The 26,629-nt window shown below is 53.9% G+C and overlaps 1 protein-coding gene across 1 annotated transcript; it reads right to left on the bottom strand.

Moving 5' to 3' along the window:
* Window positions 1-204: 204 nt before the first annotated feature.
* Window positions 205-3,654, bottom strand: ID1 (inhibitor of DNA binding 1). Its single transcript, XM_007441027.4, has 2 exons — window positions 1,986-3,654; window positions 205-716 (listed from the first exon to the last, which is right to left on the bottom strand). The coding sequence occupies exons 1-2, from the start codon at window positions 2,589-2,591 to the stop codon at window positions 675-677; spliced, it is 648 nt and encodes a 215-aa protein (XP_007441089.3). The 5' UTR covers window positions 2,592-3,654; the 3' UTR covers window positions 205-674.
* Window positions 3,655-26,629: the final 22,975 nt, after the last annotated feature.

The following is a 26,629-nucleotide window of genomic DNA, read 5'->3' as shown; positions in this document are numbered from 1 at the left end:
TTCCATGATTGACAGAACCTGCCAGGAGCCATTCCTGGGGCTGATGATCGGCGAGAGTCCACTCTGACCTCCAGACTAACAGACTTTCCCAATGTGTCTCCCTCCAGATATGCCATGACATCAAATCCCAGATTCCACAACCTGCATAGCCGGGTGGTCTCCACAAACCCCTGCCCCCCCTCATCGCCCCAATGAAGGACACTCTACAAAAAGCCTTTTTCACAGCTATATGCATTTGTTCACTAACAAACAGCAAACTATCGTAGAAAAAATATTCTCAGAAATAGAGCATTGTAATATACAATACAGGGATTCTCAGAAATCTGAGAAATACTTGGGAAAGGTTTCAGATCCTGCTTTTTTAAGAAAACAAAAAGCATTGCCCCATTGAAACGTTAAACCCCTGGATGGTGCCGCTCTGGAGTCCAATTCTTGTAGAGTTGGTCCCTTCGGGGATTAAGCACCATGGCCTACGGTGATGCACAAGGGTTCCCATTGTGTTGCAGCCTCCAGAACAACCAAGTTTCAGTCTGCTGTCCAGCCCGTGTCTCCGGAAACGGGAATGGGGGGACAGAGCCCCCACTTCTCCACGGAAGCACCCCACTTCCCCTGCCATTGGAGGGGTACCGATATCATCCTCTTTCCAGGGATCTTCTGCAGGCTTAAACTGGTCTTCAACGGCACAAGATTCGGTCATCAGCATTAACGCAAGCAGGCTGTTTAAAAATAATGGTAATAAAAAAAAACCACAAGTCAAAAGATTAGCAGTGTGTTGACATCTATCGCTTTCACAATGCAAAAAGTGGTTATCGTACAAGAGACAGCACACTATTTCGGTCCCTGAAGAGGAACAGACAGCAGCTTGCCAACGCTACCAAAGATTTCAGACTGATGTCAAGCGCCTGCTCGAGAGCATTGTGAAACTCAGATGCTAATAGGCCTCTGAGCAGCTGTTTCAGCAAGAGGCATCTCTTCTTTCGTAACTGGCCAATGCCAGTCCCAGGCAAGATGGGAAAAGCCCAAACAGAGCGCCAGCCCACCCACCAGGGACGCAATGGCAGATGCCCCGTCTGGCAAAACGAAAGGGACCCGTTATGCCACCGTTAATAAAAACCCAAACAAACAAACCTTCGTGTATAATGGGGGGGGGGAATAGACAGCTGTACACTTCGTACAAAAGGCCTGAGTTCTAGAAAAAATAAAAAATTGGGGAGGGGGCACCCTTCCCTATCTGAGCACGTTGTAAAGAAGCTGATTTACAGCTCCAGCAAGCTGGCTGCGGGTTTACATGAATTTTGGAACTGGAACAGGTTTGGGAAGCCTGGCATAATTCAGAGGGTATCTGGTGAGGAAGGTAAATGGCAAGGGATCACCTCTTCCTTCGCTGGTCTCTTCTACCATCCAGGGACTGGTAGCGCCTTCTACGGCTCACCAATTTTATTCAAAGGCAGAAACTTTCAAAAGCTTCTGCCTCTGAATAGAATTGGTGAGTCCTAAAAGGTGCCACCAGGCTCCTCCCGATTTGGGGCTACCAAAAATTAGCACAGCTTTCCTCCCATAAAGTCTTCCCCAACATGTCATCCGCCAGCTGTGCCGGCCAACCGCTCGCATCCGCCCCGGCCAATCTGGGGGCATCGAGGCCCACCAGAAGGATTGGTAAGAGTAGCACTTGGCATCGTGACGAGAACGCCCCTCCCGGTAGTTTGCCCTTGCAAGCAGAGCTGCCCAAGAATTCCTCTTCGGTGCGCCAAGAAAATATTTGGAGAAGCGCAGGAGACCCGGCGCTACCAATGGGGCACTCCGCTTTCTGAACCCGCGGCAAAAGCCTGCGGCAGAGCGCTTCGGAGCCTGGCAGCGCCCCTGGAGGAAGCCAAGCTCTCGAGGTGGGTTGGCAGACGGGACTGGGCACCGCGGGGCCCCTCCTGCACGTGCTGGGCCTGGCCCCCGCTCTCCTAGGAGACCTGCCCTGGCCGCGAGGGGCTCACCTCGGCTCCGGCCGGCTCGTCCACGCCCCGCGGAGGGGGCGCCCCGGTAACCAGCGGGTCCTGCAGCTCGAGCTGGAGGTCCCAAATGTAGTCGATCACGTGCTGCAGGATCTCCACCTTGGAGACGCGGCGATGGCGAGGCAGGGTGGGGACCAGCGCGGCCAGGCGCGAGTAGCACCCCTTCATGTCCATAAGCAGCGAGGCGGCGGCCGCCGCTTGCTCCGGGCCCAGCGGCGAGCCCCGCGGCGGAGGACCGCCCGCGCGGGACAGCGAGACGCTCTGCTCCGAGAGACACCGCGGCAGCGGCTCGCCCGCGCCGCCCGCGCCCAGGCGCACGCCCTTCAGAGCGCAGCTGGGGCCGGGGGACATCGCGGGGGTGGCGGCGGGAACCACCTTCATGGCTGGAGAGCACACGACGCGGGACGCACCACCAGGAAAGGCGCCAGCAGACAAGACGACGCGGAACGAACCCACCGCCGCGAGTGGGGCCTCGGCACCCGAGAAGCGGCTTTTGTAGCCCCCGGGGCTGCGGGGCGGAGCCACAGGCTGCCGAGAAGCCAATGACAGCGGCGGTGGGAGAAGAGGGGCGCGGCTTCCCGCTCTCATTGAACTGGAGGGAATCCGAGTGAGCTCGCGGGGCTCCTGCGACGCGGGTTTCGCCGCCTCCCCTCCGCGTGTACGGAGGGGTTGGAAGGAAAAAAAGAGGGATCGGGGCGGGCTGCAGGTGGAGGGAGCCCCGGGACACGCCGTCGGGAGGAGGGGGCGGTTGAAAGGGGGCGACGCGCACTTGCGAGCAGCTTGATCGACAACTCTGACGGTTTCCCCCCGCCTCCCTCCCGCCGCGAACCGCGCAGACGGAAACAAAAGTGTGTCTTAACATTCCTTTTATCGCCTCTTCTTCCGTCCCGCCGCACCTCTGGCACGTCTTTACCCCCCGGCAAATTTACTGGGGGGGCGCATCACGCCTAAGGAATTCAGGCTCCGGAGGAATTTTTTTACATCCGCTCGCTCAGCTTCATGCGGAATCTGCTTGTCTTGGGGGCGTGCCCCCCGCCCCGAGGCTAGATTACAAAACCCATGACTTCCACTCCACTGACTCCCGGTTGGGGTTATCGGATCTGTCCTGCGAGGTATCTGAAGGGCGTCAGGTGGAAGGAGGAGAGCATCTGAGTCGGGTTTTTCTTTGCTCTCCCCTCCCAGTGGATTCGCACATGTTAAGTTACGCCTCTTCCCCCCCGGGAAAAAACTGCGGTTAAGGAAGCGCGGCACAGACGGCGACGATCCAGCATCTAGGTCTTCGGCGTGTTGTGTGAACAGAGCCACCGCGGGCGGCGGCCAGAACTGATCCGGCTTTCTTTCCTGGCTCCGCCGCGCGACCCTTGACGGGGGTTCTCAGCCGTGTCACCCGCGCGAGTTGTCTCACGTTTTCCGACCGGGAAGGACCGTTTAGGTCGATGCCTGAATTCAGGCTCTTAGCGGTCCCGAACTGGCCCCCCACATTTACTGGGGGTGGAATCCACCAGCCTGGCGAGGATGCGACGAGGCACCGCTAAATCCCGGCGACCAAAAGCCGCGCCAAGAGTTTCCCAAGGCAGCGGCGCCCGCGATCGCCGGTGGAGCGCTGCAGGGGTCCCCTGGGGCGGGTCTCCCGTCCGGCTGGTCAGACGCAACCGGGGCCCTTCGCACCTGCCCTGCCCTGCCCTTCGCCTCTTGCGCCGATTTCCGCCCGTTTTAAATTCGCACAGCACCCCCCCTCGCGTTTTGCTCTGGGTTCCTCGCCGCCCCCGGCCCGCTCCGCTTCCCCTCTTCTCGGCCCTCGCCCTGGAGGCTCGCCACGCTGCAGCCGTTTCCCACAGCAGGCGCAGCCCGCCCCCCCTCTCCGGGCGGGTTCTGTGCCTCGACAAGCCGCTCAGACCGCGAGACGCCAAGGCCCGTGACGTCACCCATTCATAAAAATCCCGAGCGCTGTCAGCTTGGCGCCTCGCGGCCGGCGCTCCTGGAAACAGCCGGGCGCGGGGCGGGGCCCGTGGGAAGCGCGCCCGCCGCGCTCCTCCGTTCACCTGCGAGGCGGCCCTGGGAGCCGCGGGGCCCCGCGGGGCCTTTCACCACCCGCCCCGAAGAGGGGGAATGGCGCGCCCCTCCCGCATCTCGGGGAAGCCCACTGCGCCCCTGCGAAGGAGGGTCCGGCTGGGCAGAGAGCGGCTGCCCACCCCTGTCGCCCCGTCCCACGCCTCTGAGCCCCAAGCGAAGCTCTCGGCGGCTAAAGAGCGAGCGGCGCTGGTGCGAGGCGGGTCGGCTCGGGCAAAGATCCTCTGGCAGCCGCTAGAGGACAGCAGAGTTTCTTGCATCTATTTGCTGCCCTCTAGCGGTCGCCCAAGTCAAGTTGCGGTTGGCTGCCCGGCGACCCTCGCCGGCCCGGGAAGGCTCCTTAGCGACATGCTTTGCCTGCACTGTGGAGACCACGGCCAGGGTTGGGCTCTTCCGAGCCTGAAGGCCATCCGGGCGCCGGGCCCCAAGGCAGTCTGCACCCAAGCCCTGGTTTGGCATCCATTTTTATGAATGTCTATGTGGGAAGTTGCATGCCCTGCCTTCAGACGGCCCTCCCAGGGATCAGTGCCATCCCACCTGGGAGGGGAGGGCCGTCTGGAGGTGGGCATGTAACCCTCCACCCGATACATTCAATAAAGAGAGGCCAACAGCCCCCTGTAGACTTTCCAGGCCAACCTCTGTGTTGGCCTTCATGCAACCCATGTGGGGCAGTTCTGAAACCCATGGGCTTTGTCGCTTCACACAATACATTGCATTACAAACACAGGCAGGACTGAAACCATGGCCAAGCCAAAGCCAGTTAGAAATCAGGCCCGGCCTTCACAGCATGTGCCAAGCTTGCTCAGAGTTCATCCTGGTTAGGGGCTGAGTTCAGATGACAGCTTCTCACCCTGCCATCTGGAAGACAGCCTCTTTCCAGCTGATAATGACTCCCCACAAAACATATTGTTAAGGTGAAATTCTCCACCCGCTTGGCCTGCCCTCGAGGCACTGAAACACTGGATGTCAAGGTCTCTGGCTGGCATTGACTTCTGCTGATGGCTGTAATGCTGGAAAAGATTACTTAAGTGTTTTTAGCAGGAATTCAGGGCGGGGAGAACCCTTTCTTCTTAATATCATTATAAACATTAAAATGCAGGAGCTTCGTTTGGCCTAGAAGTGCATTTAATAGTTTAGGGAGGGTCAAGGAAGAGAGATTAGATTAGCAAAGAGGGATGACAACAGTGTTTCTCCACCTTGGGAACTTTAAGATGGGTGGACTTCAACTCCCAGAATTCCCCAGCCAGCCTTGGAAGAATTCTGGAAGTTGAAGTCCACCTGTCTTAAAGTTGCCAAGGCTGAGGAACCCTGAGTTTGGGAGCCAAGGGGCTTGGAGCCCAGCTGTACCCGCTCTCCCTTAACCCTCTGATCCTGTGTTTTTCAACCTTGGCCACTTGAAGATGCTGGCTGGGGATTCTGGGAGTTGAGGCTCACACATCTTCAAGTGGCTAAGGTTGACAAACGCGGCGATCATTACCCCAGGAGTCGCCACTGGCGAACTGCCCGCAGCCCAAAGCCGTAGGCACCAGGATGATGTTCAATCTGCAGGGCAACCCCCTTCCCCGACCTACGCGATAATGGCAACTGTAGTCCAGGCTGACCGCCTCCCCCGGGTTCGCAGCCCGCCTCAATGCGAGAGCTCGCTTGGCTCGCGGGCAGGAGTCATCGGAGTGGGGGTCAGTCTCTCCTCTGATGCCCCCGCCTTTGGCGCTCCAGAAGCCCCTCAGAAATTCGGGGGTGGCCCTTCCCGCGCCTCCCCACGCGCCTGCCTCTCCTCCCCACCCCCCGTCGGGGCTGCGCGGCCAGGAAGGCAGGGGAAGGGGGGCCAGCTGTGCAGCTGTGCGGGCTATTGTCGGCGTCGGCCAGCCTGCGACGGGGAGCCCAGACAGAGCGGCTCCAGCGCGCGCCCCGCGCCCCGCTCGGCGCTGCCCTCCATTGTTCTCCGCTTCCCTGGGCGGGAGGAGGGGGGGGCCGCTCCCGCCCGCCGCCCAGACCGCCGGACGCGAGCGCCGAGGGAGCGGGGCGCGCTCCCCGCGAAAGGGACCCGCGGCGGCCGCGCGAGGACGGGCTCAGCGCGCGGCTGGAGAGCTGGATGAACGGGGCGCCGAGCGCGCTCCGGGCTCTGACCCCGAAGGGAACTCGGCCAGCGCCCGGCCGGGCCGGGAGGAGCGGAAGCGAGGTTCGCAGGAGCTCCCCGTGGTGGGAATGCAGTGCAGACCCTCGCGCTGCAACTGACCTGGGTCAGGATGCTGCGGGAAGGCACCGCTGATTCCACACCGCCCCCTCCAAACAGCGGTTCCTGGCCTTCCTTCCTCTATGGCAGTGTTTTTCAAACTTGGCAACTTGAAGATGCCTTGCTGGCTGGGGAATTCTGGGAGTTGAAGGCCACCCATCTTCAAGCTGCCAAGTTTGAAAAATACTGCTCTGTGAGGACTACTCTATACCCAAAGGGTCTGAGGACCAGCACCAGCAGCACCCGGGGATCCCCTCGCACGCATGCCCCCCTCTCCCCATCAGCGTCCCCAAAGCCCTACCTCTCCCCCGATTTCAAGCAAGAAGGCCCAAAGGTTGCAAGAGTTGGGTTGGTCGTCTCATGACATTTGAGCCCTACAATGGATAGATCTTCTGCTGCCCTTCGATCAGAGCACATACCAAATAAAAACACTAAATTTTGGTGCCCACAACAGAATACCTCCCCCGCCCCCTGCACTGTAGCTTTGCAGACCGCAGTTTATTTGGACTGATTTCAACCTTGTGCTGATGGTTTGTAAACCCGTTTATGGGTTATTGCAAGGTGTCGGCTGAGCCAAGTTGGTTTGACTCAATCAACCATGATTAAGTAAACCACATTTGGGGATTAAAGCTATGTCCTAGGCTGTTAGCTCCGATGAAAACACAAGGAACACACCCAGGTGCTCAGTGTTGCCTTTGGACTAGTTCTGGGGTTTAACTGAATTGGAATGAAGAACAAGGCCTGGTTTCTTTTCCCTGAAAGCGTTCCCACTGTCAACTTTCAGTTATTCATGTAAAGTTGAATATTTCTCTGGATTAAAAGTAAGAGGATTCCTTATTTATTCAAAGCCATCAGGCAGGACTGCTGGTCACAGGTAGAACTGGGCTGCATCTCTGAAAGTGTCTGTTAGATGCTCTAGCAACACCCTGGTATCCTTGCGCAAATGATCCAAATAGTGTAGTTGGCACCCCTCTGATCCAAAGGCGTCATTTGCAGAAGGACATCGGAACGCAGGAGATATCACTTGCCCCTCGTGGATGCACAGCTACATCACTTTTGAGACCCCCTTCCAGTTTTGGCCTCATTCTGAGTATCTGCTTCAGAGCTGGGTCGCAGAACTTCCTAAACTAAGTTATAATGGGGTTGAGGAGTGTCTGATTCAGGGCGCGGTGTGATTCGTTTGCTTGGATAAAGCAGGTCATGTGAACACAGAGATTGCACCTTTATAAAATGGATTTAGCATGTTGTGTGAACTCAGCCAGGATTGCACCATTCGAGAAACTTGGAACTACTTTCTGGGAAATGCATTCATTTGCCAGGTACTGACCAAGGCACGTGCATTGTGGGTTCCCATGGAAGAAACTCCGCTGTGGTTCCTTGGGACTCCCACCGAGTGAATAGCCATAGAACTGTGTTTGATGATCTGGGATTCAAAGCTGCATTTGGGTCCAGTCATTCCCTATGTGCAAATGTCCCTTGAAAGGCAATACAGTGATCCTGGACTCACTCATTTCCATTTTTAAGGAACTTTGGTTACATTCATGTGTATTTCATTGAGAGACTGGAAAAATAATGCCATGAATTCAAGAAAAGTATAACCTATCAAGTTTTGAAAAGACATTTTTTTTCTACTGATCAAAAAATGATATGTTTCCCTTTGGCATAGATTTCCCAATATTTTACAAGAATAGACAAATCTTTATATGTAATTTGATATATGGTTATTAAATGTAAGCATAACATGTGTAGGTGATATATCAATTTAAAATGTTAATTCTTGGAGAGTGGCTTGTCTTCCTGTTTATTTTTCTCTCGTTTGCATTGGTAGTATAACTTAACAATTAGTTAGATTATCTGTTAATTAGATTATCTGTTGGATGGGTATACAATTAGTCCTAACTTACGACCATTCATTTAACAATCGTTTGAAGTTACGACTTATGACTGATCTTCGCACTTAGTCGCAGCATCCCCGTGGTCACATGATCAAAATTCGGGCACTTGGCAACCATCATGTATTTATGACAGTTGCAGTGTCCCGGGGCCATCCGATCACCATTTGCAACCTTCCCAGGGGGCTTCTGACAAGCAAAGTCAATGGGGGAAGACAGATTTGCTTAACGACTGCATAATTCGCTTAATAACCACAACAAGAAAGGTTGTAAAATCAGGTGCAACTCATTTAATGACATCGCATCACTTGGCGATGGAAGTTCCAGACCCAGTTGTGATTGTAAGTTGAGGACTACCTGTATATTACTGGTTTTTAATTTGTTTTTTATGTATTAAAAATTGCAATATAAATAATTTTTGAAAAAATCCTGGAGTCACTCATCCCTTAGCCCAGTCACATCTGATAAGTGCTTGGATAGAAGACCACAAGAAAATCCCAAGGCTAGGAACCTGAAAAAACATTTGGAAGAAGGAGTGATAAATCAGTTCCATGTGTTCCTCTCAATATCTTCTGTATCACTGGCAGCCCCCCTTCGTCTGTGAAGTCATGGACAGAGGGTGGGGGTGGAATGACAGAACCCGTCAGCCAACGTGGACAAGGCCTCCTGTGTCTGATTGGGGTCGATCCGGTGTACCTAGGAAGTTCAGGACCATGATGGAAAAGTTGCTTTTGCTGCTTTTCCAATAATTGATCTTTCAGATACAGTGCTCCTGAAGCTGGGAGCTCCCCCGGCCCTCTTTATGAAATGTAACCCCTCAAATAGTCCCTTTGCAGGACATGTCCGGTCCTCTTCTAATGAAAATGGCTCAGGTCAGTGGGGGAAGTCCAGAGATGGGCAAAGAAGAATTAAATTATATATGAAGAAAAAGGTGAGGGCCTGCGTCCATTGTTCCATCTCCAGTGTGAACATTTGGCCATCACCACTGTTCAGACTCAGGGATGTTGGAAGGGTAGAAGGTGTTTGTTGTCCGGGGTCGTCATGTGGCCCCTGGACTAAAGGCCACTCTCATGTCAGCAAGGTCCTACCATGATTGTGGAACTTTTAAAGCAAATCATTAAGGCAGTGTTTCTCAACCTTGGCAGCTTTCAGATGTGTGGACTCCAACTCCCAGAATTCCCCAAGGCTGGCTGGGGAATTCTGGGAGTTGGAGTCCACACATCTGAAAGCTGCCAAGGTTGAGAAACACTGGTCCAAGGGGACTTTTCCAGCCCAGGTCCACCCCGGGAACTTGCATGGCCACAGCCCAGACATCCATCACTGCCCTTTCACCAGACAACTGAGACGGGACAGCTGCATTGCCTCTCTGGGGATGGAGCTGCCCCCTTCCCTTGGCACCTCGCTGGACTGGCTCTGCAACAGCGGCCGACTTTCTCCCACCTGGGCCCACACCTGATGCCTATCGGCCAGCCAGCCCGGATGGAGGCGCAGACGAGGAGGCCTCCTGGCACCGCAGGAACGTCCTTGGCCCGGGGAGCTCAGCTGCGATGGGAAGCTGCCTTGGGCAGGGAGGGGCCGGCTGGAAGGGAAGCTGCAGCACCCCTTGGCCCAAGTTGGGCCCCTGGTGCAGCACCCACGAGGAGGAAGAAGGAGGCTTTCGTGCAGCTGCAGGTCCCATTTACGGAGCTAATTGCACCCTCGTGCAAACAGCTCTCCCTTTGAACTGGTGCCTTTGATCTCCCAGCGAACAAGAGGTATCTGGTCTCCACGGATGCCAAACATCCTCTCCCTCTCCCCCAAGGCGTGCAGAGCGAACGGCTGGGTTCACATGACCTACTTAACCTGAGGGTAGCCGTATTCTGGGGTTTGCATGATCCAGCGAGTGAACTATCAACTGTCCAGACTGAGTTCACACCACACCACAAGCCACGACAGAAATCTCTCCAGCCTGAACACTAAATGTGTTGTATGAACCTTTGAGTAGCTTGAGGGTGTTGTGTGAATCTAGCCCAGTGTTTCTCAACCTTGGCCACTTGAAGATGGGTGGACTTCAACTCCCAGAATTCCCCTGGGAGTTGGCTGGCTGGGGAATTCTGGGAGTTGAACTCCACCCATCTTCAAGTGGCCAAGGTTGAGAAACACTGATTTAGCCAATAGGCTTGAAAGGGTGTTCTGTATTTCTTTAAGGGGGCTCTCTTTTTTCAGCTTTCAACAGGTCATAGGCAAAACCCACTTTAGAGGTGGGGAGTCTCTATCTTTCCGAATCGAAGCTTGGCAAACTTTGCTCCTGCAGTCGGAGAGGAGTTGCACAGGGGTAAGAAATAAGTGGGCCCACTGACCACGCTGAAAGACTTCTTCAGCCAATGGGGCAGCGTCCCGCCACCTCCAATGCCATCAGATGAGGTCCCGGCGAAGGGTCTCCCACTCCTAACCCTTCTGGAAAGCAGCAGGTGGGGGAAAGCGGGGACCCCGTCAGCCAAGGGGGCCTTTGGCCAGGAGATAAGTTATCCGGGGTACCACCTAATGCCCCAGGTCAGATGTCATCCCTGGGGGGAGGCTGAGAAGGGGAGATTCAGGAGCAATAAAAGGCACAAGGCTTTGGGTACATCGTACACGGAATTTGCAGCCAACCTTTTTTTTTCAGATTTTTTTTTTATCCTGCCTTTCTTATTATTTTTATAAATAACTCAAGGCAGCAAACGTACTTAATACTCCTTCCTCCTCCTATTTTCCCCACCACAACAACCCTGTGAGGTGGGTTGGGCTGAGAGAGAGGACTGGCCCCAAGGCACCCAGCCGGCTTCCATGACCAAGGTGGGACCAGAACTCACCGTCTCCTGCTTTCTAGCCTGGGGCCTTCATCGCTAGACCAAACTGGCCAAACTGGTGGTCATCAGCTCATTGGGGTGGCCTTCACAGGGGGCTGGCCGGGTTCTTGGAGGATCCAGCCACCCAAGGCCACTAATTCCCACCTCCTGAACCCAGGTCAGCAACAAGCCTTGAATGCTGGCTGCAGGGAAGGGACGGTGGAAGGTGGGTGGCACCTTCCAGGGTGGGCCTGGCAGCTTCCCGGGGCCTCCACCCGGCCCCTGAACGGCCCTGAACTCGGGACCGGATGAACCGAGGGCCTGATCCAGCCTCAGGGCTCTTCTTACAAGAACCAGATTGTCGTTTTTAACGGCAAAGGTGACGTTTATCCGGTGACTTCATGAAAATGTCTGCGCGGTTTTCTTGTTTATTTATTTGCAGTATTTATAGGCTGCCCAACACACGGTGGTTTGATGTTGCTTTCTTCCAGGATGTGATTTTCAATTTCCAGTCCTGGGAATTTCCACATCGTCTTGCATCTGAGTCCTAAGCGGGCCCGACCCGGCCTGTGTTTTTGGGATTAGCCCGGCTGCTGCCGCCTGAGCTTCGTGGAATTGTGATGGAAGGAGTTGGAGTGATTGCGCGTAGAGGAGTAATCGAACTCTGTTCGAAATATTATTTTCCATCCAGTCATATCCGCTGTAGTTCTCCTCCTGGCTCGACCTTCTGTTTGGGGTGCGTGTTTGTGTTGGCAAGATGTAATCTTTGGGCTTTTTGGAACACCTTTTGTCTGTGGGACAAGGACGGGCAGCTTTGGGAAAAATTCCCCACGGGCCACTTACTCTGCGCCATCAAGAGACCCTGAATGACTTTGCCCCGTCTCATACAGAGATTCATTTCGTTTCGTTTCATTATTTTATGTTTCAGTTTGTATGGCCGCCCATCTCACCTGAGCGAGGCTGGGCGGCTGACAGCCATAAAAGCAACCACCCAATAAAATGAAGTGAAAATAGATAGGCAGCACAGAAAGCCATCGATCACCGCATGAAGACAAACGTCACCAGGATCCGCAGCAAAATCCACCGCTGCGTCGCACGCTCTGCACGGCCGTTGTAAAGGTGCCCTGCCATGGCCAGGCCCCCCAGCGCGATGGCACCGGCTGGTCTCCAGGGCCCGGCGAAGGGCCAGCAGGGTCGGGGCCAGTCTAAGACCTGGGGGAATGATGTTGCAAGGGGGGGCCACGGCAGAAAGAGCCCCCCCCCTCCTGGTCCCCCCAGAGGCAGCCGAATCCCCGCGGAAGCCGGGAGCAGGCAGAGACGCAACCTGCAAAGATCTGTGTCGCTCGGGGCTTCCTCCCTCGCTTGCACCAATCGTGCCCAAGCCAAGGTGGTAGACTACAACTCCCATCGTTCGGGCTGGGAACGATGGGGGCTGCAGCTCAAGCGCCCCTCGCAAAGGGGACGATGGGCTGCGTGACGGCCTTCTGGCGGAGTCCTGATCTCCTGCCGGCCCCGTCTTTTTCCCAGGGTGGGCCCTGCTGCAGGCCGGCTTCCCCATTCAGGAGCTGCCCCCCACGCGGGGGGGCTTGTGGGTGCTCTGTTCCCACACGGGCTATCAAAGCAGCTAATTAGTTCCCATCTGCTGCTTGGCAGCCCCCTCCCCGCCATTGGTGGTATGCGAGCTCCCTTTCAGCACTCCTTTGTTTGCAGGAATGTCTTCCTCTTGGCCAGCTCGGCAGCCGGAGCGCAGGAGAACAATTTGAAGGGGCCCCTTCACGGCCCCCCCGCAGCCTCGGCAGCCTCCGCTTATATCTGTGCCTCGGCCTTCTGCGCCGATTAGCCCGATGTCAAAGCTCGGGCCCCCTGGGTCAGAGGTCACGGGACCGCCAAGCAGGGCCCCTTGCAGCCCGGGAGGGAGGTGCCAAGGCTCCCTGGCACCGTCTCTCTGGAGGAAGGCGCCCTTCTCGTGCCACTGCCCGGCAGGAGGAGAGCGTTCCTGAGCACAGGCCAAGGGCCCAGGTCACCCGAAGGACCGGACGGTGGCAGGGGGGCATCGCTTTCGGGGAGGATGGAGCCCTGCCCTTGGTGCAGAGCGTGAGGCTGAGGGGGGCAGCGAGATCTGGGTTCCGATCTGCCAAAGCATCCACTGAATGACCGTCCGTCAGCCACGCCAGTACTTGGGGATAAACTGGCCTGGCCAGTAGCTGGATGGTTAAAAGTCAGAACCAGAAAGGCCCCTGAATTTCCTTGGTGGAAACGGGAAGGGGCGTGTGTGTTCAGCCCTTCCAGGGGCAGCATGACGCACCAGCCAAACTGCCCGGGGCTGCATTCTGGGTCAAGGCCCAAGGCTGGGACTGATTGTTGTAGAAAACCAGTACCTCTGAGCACGCACAGAGTATCTCTCTCCCAGCAAGATGCTCCACGGTCTGCAGTCAGACAGGCTTCCTCTCTTCGTCACCTTTGATGGCTTTCGTGCCAGGCTGTATTTTAAGTAGCAAATCTAGGAAGAAGAGGAACAAGGACTAGATTTTAATTTTGAAAATGTACATTACTGGATGGAATTAGCGTAGGGTTTCCTTTTTCATCCTTGGAAGCCCTTGCTCTTAAGCCTCGCTATGCATCCAGGGCAGCTACTCGATGAGGCAGAAGCAGCACTCTTCACATGCTCAGAGGTGTTCTCCCCTCTGCTTTTAATAGCTCTCAAAGTTTATGCCGCATCTCAACCAACGTGGTCCTCAAAGCAGGTTAGAAACCGAAGGAGAGACCTTCTCCTGTTCCTTTCCTCATGTTAAGCCCCAATTTAAGTTTAACAAAGTCAGTTTTTTTTATGAAATAAGGAAGTTTAGGATCAGCCTTGTGGACAGGTGAGAGAGAGGCTTTGCAGGAGTCCTGGGGAAGGGGCTTCTGCCAGGAGGCAAGGAGAACTGCACAAGGTGAACCTGGTTTATTGTAAAACATAGGTAGCAAACTAATGCACTAAACCTAGTTTGGACATGCTAAACCTAGTTTGTTGTAACAAACTATCCCTAGTGTGCGCCTCAGATGACCCAGCAAAGCATGTGTGGCCTAGCTCCATTCTTATTGGTTGCAAATTGAGGGATTTGCTAGGTCAATCGTTTTCTTCAGTAACCCCACCCTCCACCCCCCTGCCATCACGCATACAGGGTCTTCCCTTCCCTTCTCTTCCCTTCCCTTCCATCCACTTCTCCCGAGTTCCTATCCCACCTCACCTCTCTGTCGGGTGTGGTGGTGTCAAAAGAGTCAAAGAGGAGGCATGACTGCATAATCAAAGCCCCACCCCTGGAATGGGATTAAGCCAGGGGTCGGCAACCCACGGCCCAGGCCTTGGCCCACTGTTCCGCCTCCCTGGGAACATCCCTTGAGTGCCCAAAATTGGTGGCATTACCCTACCAAAATGGTAGCGTGCATCCTAAAATAGTTTTCATTTCTAAAAAGCCAAGAGCTGCCCCCCTCTTCCCGAACCCAGGGGGTGGAGGGAATCACCCACAGCATGGAACAGCCCCCCTCCCCGCCTGCAGTGACCTTCGCCCTCCTCAAAGGAAGGGGGTCCTTCTGGAAAGCTTTCTGCCCTTGGCCTTGGCCCGGCCACCAGCAGGAATCCTATTCCCAACCCCAAGATCATAGCGACGTCCTGGGCTCTGCAAAGGTCCAGCTGTGCTTCTCAAACCAAAGGGGGCTGCCTTGTGTTGCAAAGACGCCGGGCAGATGTTTTATATTTATTGATTTATATTCCAAATTTGTCACTGCCCATCTCACTGTTGCAGTCAGACGTTGCAGCCCAGAAGAGCTCTGGAGGGCTGGGAGAGGGGAGAAATTCAGCCCCATCCACTGGGGGGGGCTTCCATAGCCCCCTCCCTCCCCCTCCCGCCCCACGGTGGGAAAACCAAACAGGTGGTTCCAGGCCATTGACAGCCCCTTGCGTCGACTGCCTTCCCACCCTCTTGGCCGGGGCGGCCCATGTTCCCCTGCCAGAGGGTCGCTTCATTACCATGTGAATTCTGGGAAACAGGCGAGGGCTCTGGTACCAGCCTCCCGGCCATATGGCGCCCGCTCCGAGCTAAGCTGGGAACCGCTGGCAGCATCTCGGGCTTAGCGCAGGTTGCCCAGCAGCGGCCAAGATGAAAGAGCTAAAGCTGCCGGGGAGACCACACAGGGCAAGGTCAGGTCTGCCGGGGGACCACAGCAGCAGATGCGGCCGGACGTGCTCGCTCCCGTCCGAGGCACCCGAGCCGAAGGGTCTCCTATTGAAAAGGGCCTCTGGACTCTGCAGAGCGGTCTGGACGCCGTTGTGGCGAAGAAAACCCGTTTCCACGCTGAGTAAAATAAGGGAGATAGTGGTGAGCTTTTATTGAATTCGAGCAAAATTACATTTATAGTGCAGCAAGGGGTGAGGAATTGATAAATGTGGCTTAATGAGAAGCCCCTCGTTACTGGCAAGCTGGCCCAGGGTGCTGGGAATTGTAGTTCAGAAAATGTCTAGAGCAGTGTTTTTCAACCTTGGCAACTTGAAGATGGGTGGACTTCAATGCCCAGAATTCCCCAGCCAGCAAAGCTTATCTTATCCGCACATGTAGCGGTTTGACGAATAAACCCAATTATGGTTGGATCATGCAACCTTTATTATAAAAGACAGTCCTTTATTTATAGAAAGCTGTCCTTCAGATTTATTTATTTTTCAAAAACTCACTTACGTCCTTTATGTTAATCATTTAACTTTACTGCGCAAAGGGTAATGCATAGACTCTATGCTACAGACTAGTTGAACTCCCAAAATTCCCCAAAGCTGGCTGGGGAATTCTGGGCATTGAAGTCCACCCATCTTCAAGTTGCCAAGGTTGAAAAACACTGCTCTAGAATCAATCATTTACTCTGAAACACGCTGTAGATTATCCCCTAGGCTGCAAGAGTCCATGTACTGTGTAAACCCACAAGCCTGAGTGGGCTGGCCACCCCAGACATCTTCTAGCCACCCTTCTCCAAAGGCTGGAATGAAGCCATGGTTTCTATCCAGAACCATCTCGTGCTTTGAGCTGAATTGCTAGTCCTCCACTCTGGCCCAGAGGTTTGCAGAAAATTCTCGATGGGGCAAGAGCAATGCAACTTTATCAGCTGTTTAGTTCTTGGCAAAGTGTGTTTCCAGGCAGCCACTGAAAAGACTGTTATCAGTTGCAAACGTCCTTCTCTTACTGTCCCAAACAGAGGCTGTAATCTAAGAATTTCCCCAGTTCCTTTTTTTTGGGGGGGGGGATGGGGCAGGAATAATAATAACAGGGGATAATAATAATTTTTTATTTACAGCACTATCACCATGATTCTTAGGTCCTTGGCTAGGATCCAAATTATGGGAGCCAATGCCCAGTTGATTAGACCGTGATGCAGTAACAATAATAATTAATAATGGATCGGAGAAAAGCAAGATTCCGCTTAAATGCTTTACTTTGCATGACATGAATACATTTCAAAGAATCAGTGAAAACAGATGGACAGCATGCAATATGAATGTCCTGACATTGGTTCTCAGTGAGCAGTGGAATCCGATGAAGGTCGCCAAGTTGCAAACCTCGACGTTGCGTCCTGAAGCAGCTGGAGATTGAAACTGGAGAGAGCAGACACATGTTGGCGAAGCAGCTTTGGGGGCCAGGCTGCAGGTCCACAGCTTCAGGGTCAGCCCCAGCCAGCTGACTCCCACATGTTCCAACAGATCAATGTTTCTCAACCCTGGCCACTTGAAGATGGGTGGACTTCAACTCCCAGAATTCCCCAGCCAGCCTTGCTGGCTGGGGAATTCTGGGAGTTGAAGTCCACCCATCTTCAAGTGGCCAAGGTTGAGAAACACTGCACTAGACTCAGCTAAAGGGGTTTTTGCATGCTTTGTGGTTTAATATGTTATACAAAAACAGCCATGATCTGGACATGCTGCATAATTACGGTGACCCTATTTTCTTGGAAAAAAATGAAGGACAAACCTAAAAAACGTGCCAGTCTGATAGAGGTTCATAAGGATTAAACATTTAATTGTTTATAACGTTGCTTCACAAAGGAAAATTCAAGAGCCAAACCAAGAGAAACTTTACAGAAACACTTATTCCAATAAAAATATCTAAAATCAAACAGTATATGTGACTTTATTTTAAAAAGACTATTCAAATTCTATGTTTTTCACATAGCTGGCTGGGGAATTCTGGGAGGTGAAGTCCACCCATCTTCAACTAGTCTATAGCACAGAGTCTATGCATTACCCTTTGCGCAGTAAAGTTAAATGATTAACATAAAGGACGTAAGTGAGTTTTTGAAAAATAAATAAATCTAAAGGACAGCTTTCTATAAATAAAGGACTGTCTTTTATAATAAAGGTTGCATGATCCAACCCTAATTGGGTTCATTCGTCAAGGCGCGACGTGTGGATAAGGTCTGAAAGGAATGTTGTGTATTTGATGCTACGAGTATTATGGAACGTACTCTATGAATTATATATCACCGTTGCTCAATCTGCAACTGAATGATGCATCCCCCCGCAAATGTGCGTAAAACAAACAGCAGGCCAAATCCTGGCTCAAATCAGGCTTGACCTGCTGCTCGCTCATAGACGCATTTGCGGGGTGGCGCCTTGTATCAGTCGCCAAGCAGGGAATCAACAGACGAAGTACAGAACATCTGGATGACGGCTGAAAGCCCGGCATAAATTCACATCTGGTAAAGCGAGGCATGAGACGGACAGAGCCCTGATGTCTCAGACCGCCTCCCCCCCCCAACGCCACCATAATGCACTGACTGAAGCGTTGCCGGGGAGGAGAACCAGGTTCACATTTTGGTGTAACCATAAAGCGCCCCGGGATGCGGCAACCTCACCAGGTTGCTGTGGTGATGGATTGATGGATGGATGGATGGATTGATTGATTGATGTTATTGATTGATTGATTGATTGATTGATTGATTGAAGTTATATGCCGCCTATCTCCCCCAGAGGGTGACTGGGCAGCTCACAATTAAAATCAGACAGTAAAAAATATAATCGAAGAGAAGAAGGGTAGAAACAGAGTGCTTAGAAATATAGCGGCTGAGGGTGAGGATGCCGGGCCAGGCTGGAGATCGACGGTCTTTCCCAGAACTGACATTCCGGGCGCTGCCTGCAAGAGAGCCCTGCGTCATTCATCACCTTGCAGGCTCTTTCAACTGCAAATATTGGACCAATAAGGACGTGGGGGGGGGTGGCCCTCCTGTTTTTGCATCTGTCTTCTGCCAAACAAGGGGCTCACAGCTGCTTCCCTCCAAGACTGAATGGCCAGTAGAATATATCCAGTGTTCCCTCCAAATCCCGCTCCCCCCTTTCCTCCTCCCAACCCCTTGTTCTTTTCAGGGAACTTTCTGAGAATTGGGAGGGGGCGGAGAGGTGGGGGGGGAGAATGAATGGTTGGCCAGCTTTGCTCCAGATGGTGCGCCCTTCGCTGTGATATTGCCAGCCCTTCAAATGCAGATAAAGAGATTGTGCCTCTCTTACCATAACAAAGGGGTCTTGGAGGCCCAGCTGTGAAAGAGATGAGGTGCTCTGGGGGGGGGAGGTGAAATAAAACCCACAGATCCAAGCCCCTTTGGGGAGAGGGAACTGCTGTTGCCCAAAATATGTTCTTGGGAGCTCCCCTGTCCCTGATTTGGCACTGCCAGGCTTACAGTTCTGTTGCGAATCTGGCATCTGCCTTGGTGCTTGCAAAGCTTGGTGAGGGTTAGCCAATCTAGCTACAGACCAGAGATTTTGTAGGGATCTTCCTAGCTTCAGGGACTATGACTGGGACTTACTGTCCAGTACTATATAAGTAGCTTTTTGGAGGTATAGCCCACGGGGTTTGCTTCTAAAATCGCATGCAGAAACATGGGCTCTTGGATGTTGGGGGAGGGAGCCAGGAGTTCTCCCCAAACTGGCAGATTCCCCCAGCTGGAAAAAAATAAATCAAAATAAAGGTCGTTTTTCTATCTCCCTTATTGTATTTACAGAGTCCATACTGTTTTCTTCCGAAAGCCCAGCTATGAACGGAGCAGAAATGCAGTGTGTTTGTGATTACTGATACCAACAACTGCTAAACACCCTGACACACCTGCAAGGGGAGGGAGGAAGAGCCACTACACAAAGCACACACACACACACACACACACACACACACCCCGGTCTGAAGTGGGGCTGCCTGCAACAACAGCTTACATCATGTCTGCTTCACACAAGAGGCTGATGTCATTCCAGGCTGTGTTCACAGGACACACAGGGCTTGGTTGCTTTTCCCCTTGGACCACACCAATGCCAGGAGCTGATTCTGGCATTACTACCATGTGCCAAGCATGGCTAATGTTAACCAGGGTGGCTGTTCTGCAGCTCAGCGTCTCATGCAAACCCAGCCCGTTTGGGTGGCCCTTGATGTGCTGCGTTGCGTGTCCCAGGAAGTGCGCTCCTTACGCAGCCAGGTTTTGTGTGTCGTGCGAACGCAGCTAACTGAATGCAATCGGGGAGGCACTACCAGCTCCATAATATCCTGTACAAACGTGCCCTCTGCTCGGAAGAGGTCTGGGAATATCCTCTTGACCAGGGAGACAGAAAAGAGTGACCCTGAACTCCGGCTCCTAGAGCCAGGAGAGGCCTGAAAACAGCCAAGCAGATTCTTCCCCCTCCTTCACCCCCCATCCGCATCAGCCCAGACCAGCTGGAACCAAGAGGCCGTCCCTGGGATGTTGTCCAATTTCCTGCCCCTCCTTGCACAAGCGGTGGCCTTCACGCCTGTTTCCGACTTCTGCACCAGGTCCTGCACATCAGCCGGCCCTCCAAAACAGGGAGAGGAATTTCGCAGGAAAACGGCAGGGATCGATGGGACCGTCTTCGAGATCCAGTCGTTCGCGCCATGCACATAGTTGTTGTGTTTAACAACAACAACGCCACAAAGGAAAGATCGTTCAATGACTCTCATTTGGGATCATTAGAAATGGAGCCTCCATGCACAGGAGCAGTGCCCTGCTGCATTCCAGAGGCTGCGGCCCAGACCTGTCGGCGCCCTTTGCTGGCTGTGGATTTTCCAGTGGGATCCCATCAAACTGACTTTGAAACTGAACCCTTGGCAAGATGGAGCCTGGGGTGTCCTCGGTTGTCCAAAGAGTCAAGATGATGGGCACAGCCATGTGACTGAAAGCCCCACTTTTTTATCTGCACGCCTAATACAGATAAAATTATGATTTCAGATAAATTACAGATAAAATTAATTTATTAAGGTTATGAGGTGTCAATCCTGCAGATGCCACTCAAGTCTGACCTATGAGTCTGTGGCCGCAAGGGCGCCCCGTTTTCAAGGGCAGACTTTTCATTTGCACGAACTGAAACGTTGCCTCCCTCGTGGATGTTTCAAACATTGGACCAATCCAGTTTTTCCAAAGCTAGCAACTTCCAGATGCGTGCACTTCAATTCCCAGAATTCTTAGCAATGGCCATGTGAGCTAGGGGATTCTGGGATTTGAAGTCCACACATCAGGAAGCCATCTGAGTGCTGGCCCCAAAGGTCTGTCTTCTTGTACCCCGGTAAACCATTTGCGAACATGTGGTGACATCACAGACGACCAGCCAAGGGCTCCTAGGGGAGTTTCAACAGGTCTTTGCCTATCCCACAGATAAATGAGCAGCCAGAATGTATTAATTGTTATTATTTATTTATTGAATCTGTTTATAAGCTGCCTCAGTCGCCGAAGCAACTCTTGGATATATATGATAAATTAATAAATCTTAAATAAAAAACAAGAGGAAACGAACAGTAAAGGCAGTAACATTAAACACCATTAAATTCTCTGGTGAACGCTAAAAAAACCCCAGACTCTAAGTCTGGCCAGACAAAAGTGCCTCCATAGGTATCTTCGTTTCCTTGTTTCAGTGCATTTGGGGTCTTCATCAGGGACCCCACCTTAGAAAGAAATCAATACTTATCTGGAAATCAGAAGGAGATCAAAGATCCTTTGAAGGCATTTTTCCTGCTCATTTGGCCCCAGAGCCTGTTCCATTCCTGTGCATTATCTATCAGTCAGTTATAGCGGTGGCTCACAGGGGACAGGAGCCCATCCTCTCTCTTTTTTTTTTAACATGGTGAGGACTAGAAACTTAACTTCGTTCAGTTTGAACCGAACGAAAGCACGTGCAAACTGCAGGAGGCTCTGGGGACGCCGAGGACCCCCGCAAGGCGCTCTGAAGACCCCGCAAGGGTCTTCAGCGAACCCGAAGCGCCATTTCCAGGGGCGGCTGCGGTGGGCCAGCCCGTGCGAAACCTCCCGACACGCGCCTCTTTTCGGCCGGCTCGCCCGCTTTCTGGAGCGGCTGCTCGGAAGAGCCGGGTGGAGCCGGGAGGCGGGCGGGAGGCCCATCCAGGGCTGGACGGGAAGCGATAACCCGAGAGGCGCTGTCCGCGCCAGCTGTTGCGGCGGCCGCAGCCGCTGCTCGCGCGAGGCGTTCCTGGGGCTTGTGCAAGACAAACGGGAGGCTTCCTGCCGGGGCGGGCGGCGTTTCCTCCGCGGGGGGAGCAGGCAAAGGTTTTCCCATCTGGAGGGACCCCACCGCGAGCAGGAAGGTGGTCTGAACAGCTGGCCAGACAGGCTGGAGCCGGGCTGATGGGGGGCGCGGGGGGAGGCCCGCGCGGGAAGGCTTGTTATTGTGCCCGTCCAGGTGCTGCTGCAACCGAGCAGGCCCGCAGCTCCGGGGGAGGAAAGGAGGGGCTTCCCTGCAGCCTCCGCGCAGCCCCCAGACCCACCCGCTTCCACGCCGCCTGGCACGCACGGCCCTCCAGCTGGGCAGCCGTGGCCCACAGCCAGCCTGGCAGGGAGGAGGGGAGACGGAGGGCAGCCCACGCAGCCCCGGGCAGTCCTGGGGAGGGCAGCCTGGCCAAGCCAGGGCAGAGTTTTCAGGGCAGTTGGCAGGAAGCCTGCCCCCGGAGGAGCGCGGAGACCCGAAGAGGGGGAAGCGATTCTCCCTGCTTGCCAGTGGGGAGCTCCTGGGCTGGAGGGTAATTGGTGAAACGGAGGGGGGGGGCGGTTGGGGGGCACTTCAGTGCCCTACGTGGCTGAAGACCAGGATCGCAGTGGCTCAGGATGCCAGCAGCCTCCAGCAGGGCACAACCATGGGATGCTTCACTGGCATGTTCCCTGCTCCTTTGCCAGCTGGCCCAGCCAACTAGGCAGCAGAGGGTGCTGGAAGGCAGTGGAGCAGTGGCATCCGCCCTCGGCCGTTGCCCCCGAGACCTCACCGCCTGGTTCTGCCACTCCTCCAGCTGGTGCGGCAGCAGCCCGGGCAGGCTGTCAGCCCCTCGGTTGATTTCTCCCAATGCAGCTTGGAGGACGCCCTACCGGGGCAGTCAGTCCTGGTAGAGCCACAATGCCAGCCTGCCCCTAAGCTCGCCAGCTGGCATGTGTGGCTGTTAGCTTGGCACCAAATTTTATTGCTGGATTGGAGGGATGTTTCCAGTTTGCATTTTGAAAGAGCGCGTCCAGCAGCAAGCGTGCCCAACTGAGTGCCCATGGGGCGGGAGGGTTCTGCTCCAGCTCTAGCCAGTGACCCAAACTGCCACTTTGCTCAGGATCCTGATCTTAAATCTTGACATGGGAAGAATCCTGCCTATTTCTAAATATCTTCTCTCCTCCCATCGCCTTTTTCTTGTCGGTTATGGTCTTCCGGAGGGACGGCAAGCCTGCCACGCCCTTTCTTTCTTGCTCTAGAAGCCTCTTAGCTCAACAGGAGCATATGCTGGGGGAGGGTCAAAGGAGTCAAGATGGTGGCCCCCTCCGTGCAGTTAAAGCTCTGCTCCTCTTTACACTATGCGTATCACGACACGTTAAAAAGGGGAGGGACGTCCATCGTGTTGCAGTCCCTTCCTTGACAGTGTGAGGTGATCCTGAGTTTAGCCCCGTGAGGATTCTTGAAAGCCAGAAGGGATCCATCAGAAAAACAGCAGGGAGTCCAGCACTCCCTCGGGTGGACCCACCGGTTCTTCTGCACGTTGCAGAGCACTGGCTGGAGTGAACCGAGCGGTCTCTTCCAATTCTGGCGTTCTCTGATTCTATGACTGTTGACATCCAAACATGGGAAGGACCCAACTTTCAGGGGCTTTGGCAGAGAGCGTCAGAAACATTAAGAGGGTGGCCAGGATGGTGCAATCAAAACCCCCAGCTTGATTATTTTGACACGTGCCCACATGGGGATGCCCTGCCAACCTTTATAGGCCAGGAAGTTCCAGCTTGCCAGGTTCTCAGGTTCTCTCTCTACTGGTGAGATCTTCTGCATGTCGGCATTGCATGCCAACCATTCCCTGCACAGACTGGCCTTTCGAGGCTTCCTGGTGCCCTCCCAGCCAAGCCCCTTTTCTGTTCACAAGGGGCAGGATGCTGTGGCCACGGGCCACGCTCAGTCCCCCTCAGCCTTTGCCTCCCAAGCTGGCAGAGCACATGAAGGGCTTCGCTCGCATTATCCATCCCGCACATAGTGGGTGCAGAGGAGGAATGAATACATTTAGAAGGAGGTGCCCATCAGTGCCAGGTTGCTGCTAGCCCAGTTCTTGGGGGGGGGGCATGGGGCAGGACTTCTTCTCCGGCCCTCGGTCAGGCGAATGTCATTTTTGCTGAGGCCACTGGTGGCTGGCGAAATCACATCTGGAGTCTAGACTTGGTGACTCGGTGGGCCGGGCTTGTGTGCTCAACAGTGCCCGTCCTGCTGAACTCTGTTTGCTTAGCTGGAGGTATTTAATTGGAACTAAAGTGGCCTCTCTTCTTTTTGCGGACAAGGCTGCTGGAAATAGTAGCTGCAAGTCATCGAAAACATCTGCAGGAGACAGCAAAGGGTCATTAGATGGCAGGGGTGCAAGGCGCCGGGCTTAATGCTTGCAGCAGCCGACGCAGCGAAGAACGGTTCAATGCTGTTTCTGTGGACGGGCAACCGAGCCAGCAAACATGAGTTGTTGATTCTGGCAGCCGGAATATTCCCGGGCGAGCTCCCTGCCAGCTGAGAGGCAGCTCACCCAGCATGGCGGCAGAGAGATTCGGCTGGGGCTTGCCTCCCCCTCGAATGGTCCCCGACCCACAAACAAATAAAACTAAAAAATGACAGGCGTTGGTTTAAGGGGAAAACCATGCCCTGGCAGTGTCTGAATTATGGGGAAGCCCTAAAAACATCACCTCCCCCCCCTTGCCCTCCGCCCTCCAAAAACAAAACTCAGAGATTCGTCACTAAAGCCAAGGGGACAGGCCAGGCCTGTTTAGCCCCAGGTGACAATTTATGACTTCTCCACCAAACCTGGCTAAGGGTTTAGCACAGAAGGAAGGGGAGCTGGAAGCCCCCCAGATTAATTTCTCTTCTCCCCCCCCCCCGCCAGCCGCTGGAGGCTTTTTCAAACTCCAACCATATTGAGGTGAAAGGTTTGCCAACCATTTCAATTGAAGAGAAATGGAGCTGCATGGGAAATACGGAGGACAGGCAGGGGTCCAAATGGGGGGCTCCTGTAGTAGAACCTCAACTTTATTGCAGTACAAATGATGGGGGGCAGGGTTTCTGTAATGAAGTTAACAACAGTGTGAACCCAGCCCATTATGGTTAAACAAGCCATGGTTTAACAGTGTTTCTCAACCTTAGCAACTTTCAATACATGTGGACTTCAACTCCCAGAATTCCCCAGCCAGCAATGCTGGCTGGGGAATTCTGGGAGTTGAAGTCCACACTCTTAAAGTTGCCCAGTTTGAAAAACACTTTACTAGGTGATCCTCAAAACCCTTCGGAAGCAGAAAGGTGACTGAGCAACAGTTGGCTTGATGGCATCAGGTGCCATCTGCCTGTAGAGCAGAATTCACGGAATGGAAAGAGCCTGGCTACTGCCAGGGTGGGAGCCTTTCGCTCCTCTTCCCACTCCAGGGGCTGCCCTGTTGAGCTGTTACACAGCTGGAGCCTCTGCCCGCAAGAACTGCTGGCCAACCAACCAGAGACAGGAAAAGATCCTGCAGCTGGTCAACGACTGCCACATTCGGCGAGTGTGTCCAAGTGCAGAAGGATCTGGCGGAGGAGCAGGCAGAGGAAGTGACCGTGGGAGGTTTCTCAGTGCCAAGCGGGCAGCCCCTTTTGCACCACACTTATGCAGACTGGCCACCAGGTTTGGCCTGGAAGCCACCCTGTGTGGCCGCGGGACCCTGATGGGGCCAGTCCACGGCTCGTCCCGCTTTCGCCGGGACTCAGTTGAGCTTGCCAAAAATGGCCGGGCTTGCTGGACACAAAGCTCTCCCCCCATCAGCAGCTCCAGCACCAGGATGGTCACTTGGAAACCGCTCAGCAACAGAGAGTTGCATTGATCTGAACGGGCTTCAGCTGCCTCCCAAGGGCAAGGCAGTTCAAGGGGGCGGGGGGCGTCCAGAAACAACCCACCTGCATCTGAACAGAAGGGGCAGTGTGAAAAGAGAGGGGAAAGGCCGGCCAGCGAGGAGGGGGCTGAGAACCCCGCTGGGTCACAACAAGGGAGGCTGCTGCAGATGTTAAGACAGCAGCGCTGCTCCCCAGCTGCAGATCGGAGCCCGTCTACGCATCTTCTGCGCTGGGGACCATCTCCCCCTTCTGCTCCCCCCCCCCGCTGCTGATCCCAGGATCCTGAAGGGAGAGGTGGTACCTCTTGGTCATTTCCCCCTTAAGACAGAGCCAATCTGGCGCAGGCACCCCCATCACCACCCCAAACTCAGAAGGGCAAGGTTTGTGCACCGCAAGCCTGAGCGATTTGTGATTCATCGTGTGGTGAGAAGTCTGTTGCTGGAGCAAATTGTGCCAACCATTAAATGAAGCCATCGTACAGTTTGGGGACGGGATGGCATGTGAACGCAACAAACGGAGTTGGTTAACCTGGACTTACGCAACCCCAGGCTGGGTTCCAGAATGAACTCGCTTTCTGGGGGTGCAGAGTAGAGTAAACTGCATATGCACCAAATAGGGCTGGATTCACTGAATAGATGAAGCCACAAAAAAATAAAATCAGCCTGTTGTGTAGTGGAGATGCAGAAACAAGGCCTTTCAGCTAGCCTGGGTAAGCGTATTGTGTGAATGTATACAAGCTTCGGAGTGCTGCAGAACTCTTTAGAGGCTGCGCTATCAAATTCAAATTACATTTAAAACCCAAAAGGAAAGGGAAAAAATCCTTTCTCACTGCCATATGGTCTTGATCTAAAGCCAGGACTTGCTTCAGCTTCCCCCGCCGGTTACAATGCTCATAGTTTTGTCTAGTGCAAACCCTAGCCCTGGATGATTAAGAAACAAAAATGTTATTTATTATTTATACAATGGAATCCCACCTTTCTGCCCAGAGGACGCTCAAGCAGGCGAACCATGTTAAAAAAAAAGTGCAAACCACCAAAAACCCGATAGCTCTAAAACAGAAAAGGTCTGAAGGGAGGGGAGGCTGATTCTTTACCTAAGGGCAGAAAGAAGGGGGGCAAAGCGCAGCTCGGGGCCACAGAGAAGGCCCCTCCTGTGAGCTGGAAAGTGAGGGGTCTTTACGAGGATCTCTCCTGACCCGCATCTCCAAATCAGTCCCTATCAAGAGAAAGGGGCCTTCGGATAGCCAGGCCTAAAGC

The sequence above is a fragment of the Python bivittatus genome, unplaced genomic scaffold (genome assembly GCF_059951505.1).
Source record: "Python bivittatus isolate LINGU-HERP-01145 unplaced genomic scaffold, Pbiv_v1 ctg000700_np1212, whole genome shotgun sequence".
Taxonomy (NCBI): Eukaryota; Metazoa; Chordata; class Lepidosauria; order Squamata; family Pythonidae; genus Python; species Python bivittatus.
Note: the sequence above shows the minus strand (reverse complement) of the source record. Positions and strands in the feature narration are given on the sequence as shown.

Coding starts and splice junctions, on each gene's coding strand:
- ID1 (XM_007441027.4), bottom strand. CDS start 2,591: ATGAGAGCGGGAAGCCGCGCCCCTCTTCTCCCACCGCCGCTGTCATTG. Junction 717..1,985: donor ACGAGCCGGCCGGAGCCGAG/GTGAGCCCCTCG, acceptor ATTTTTAAACAG/CCTGCTTGCGTTAATGCTGA.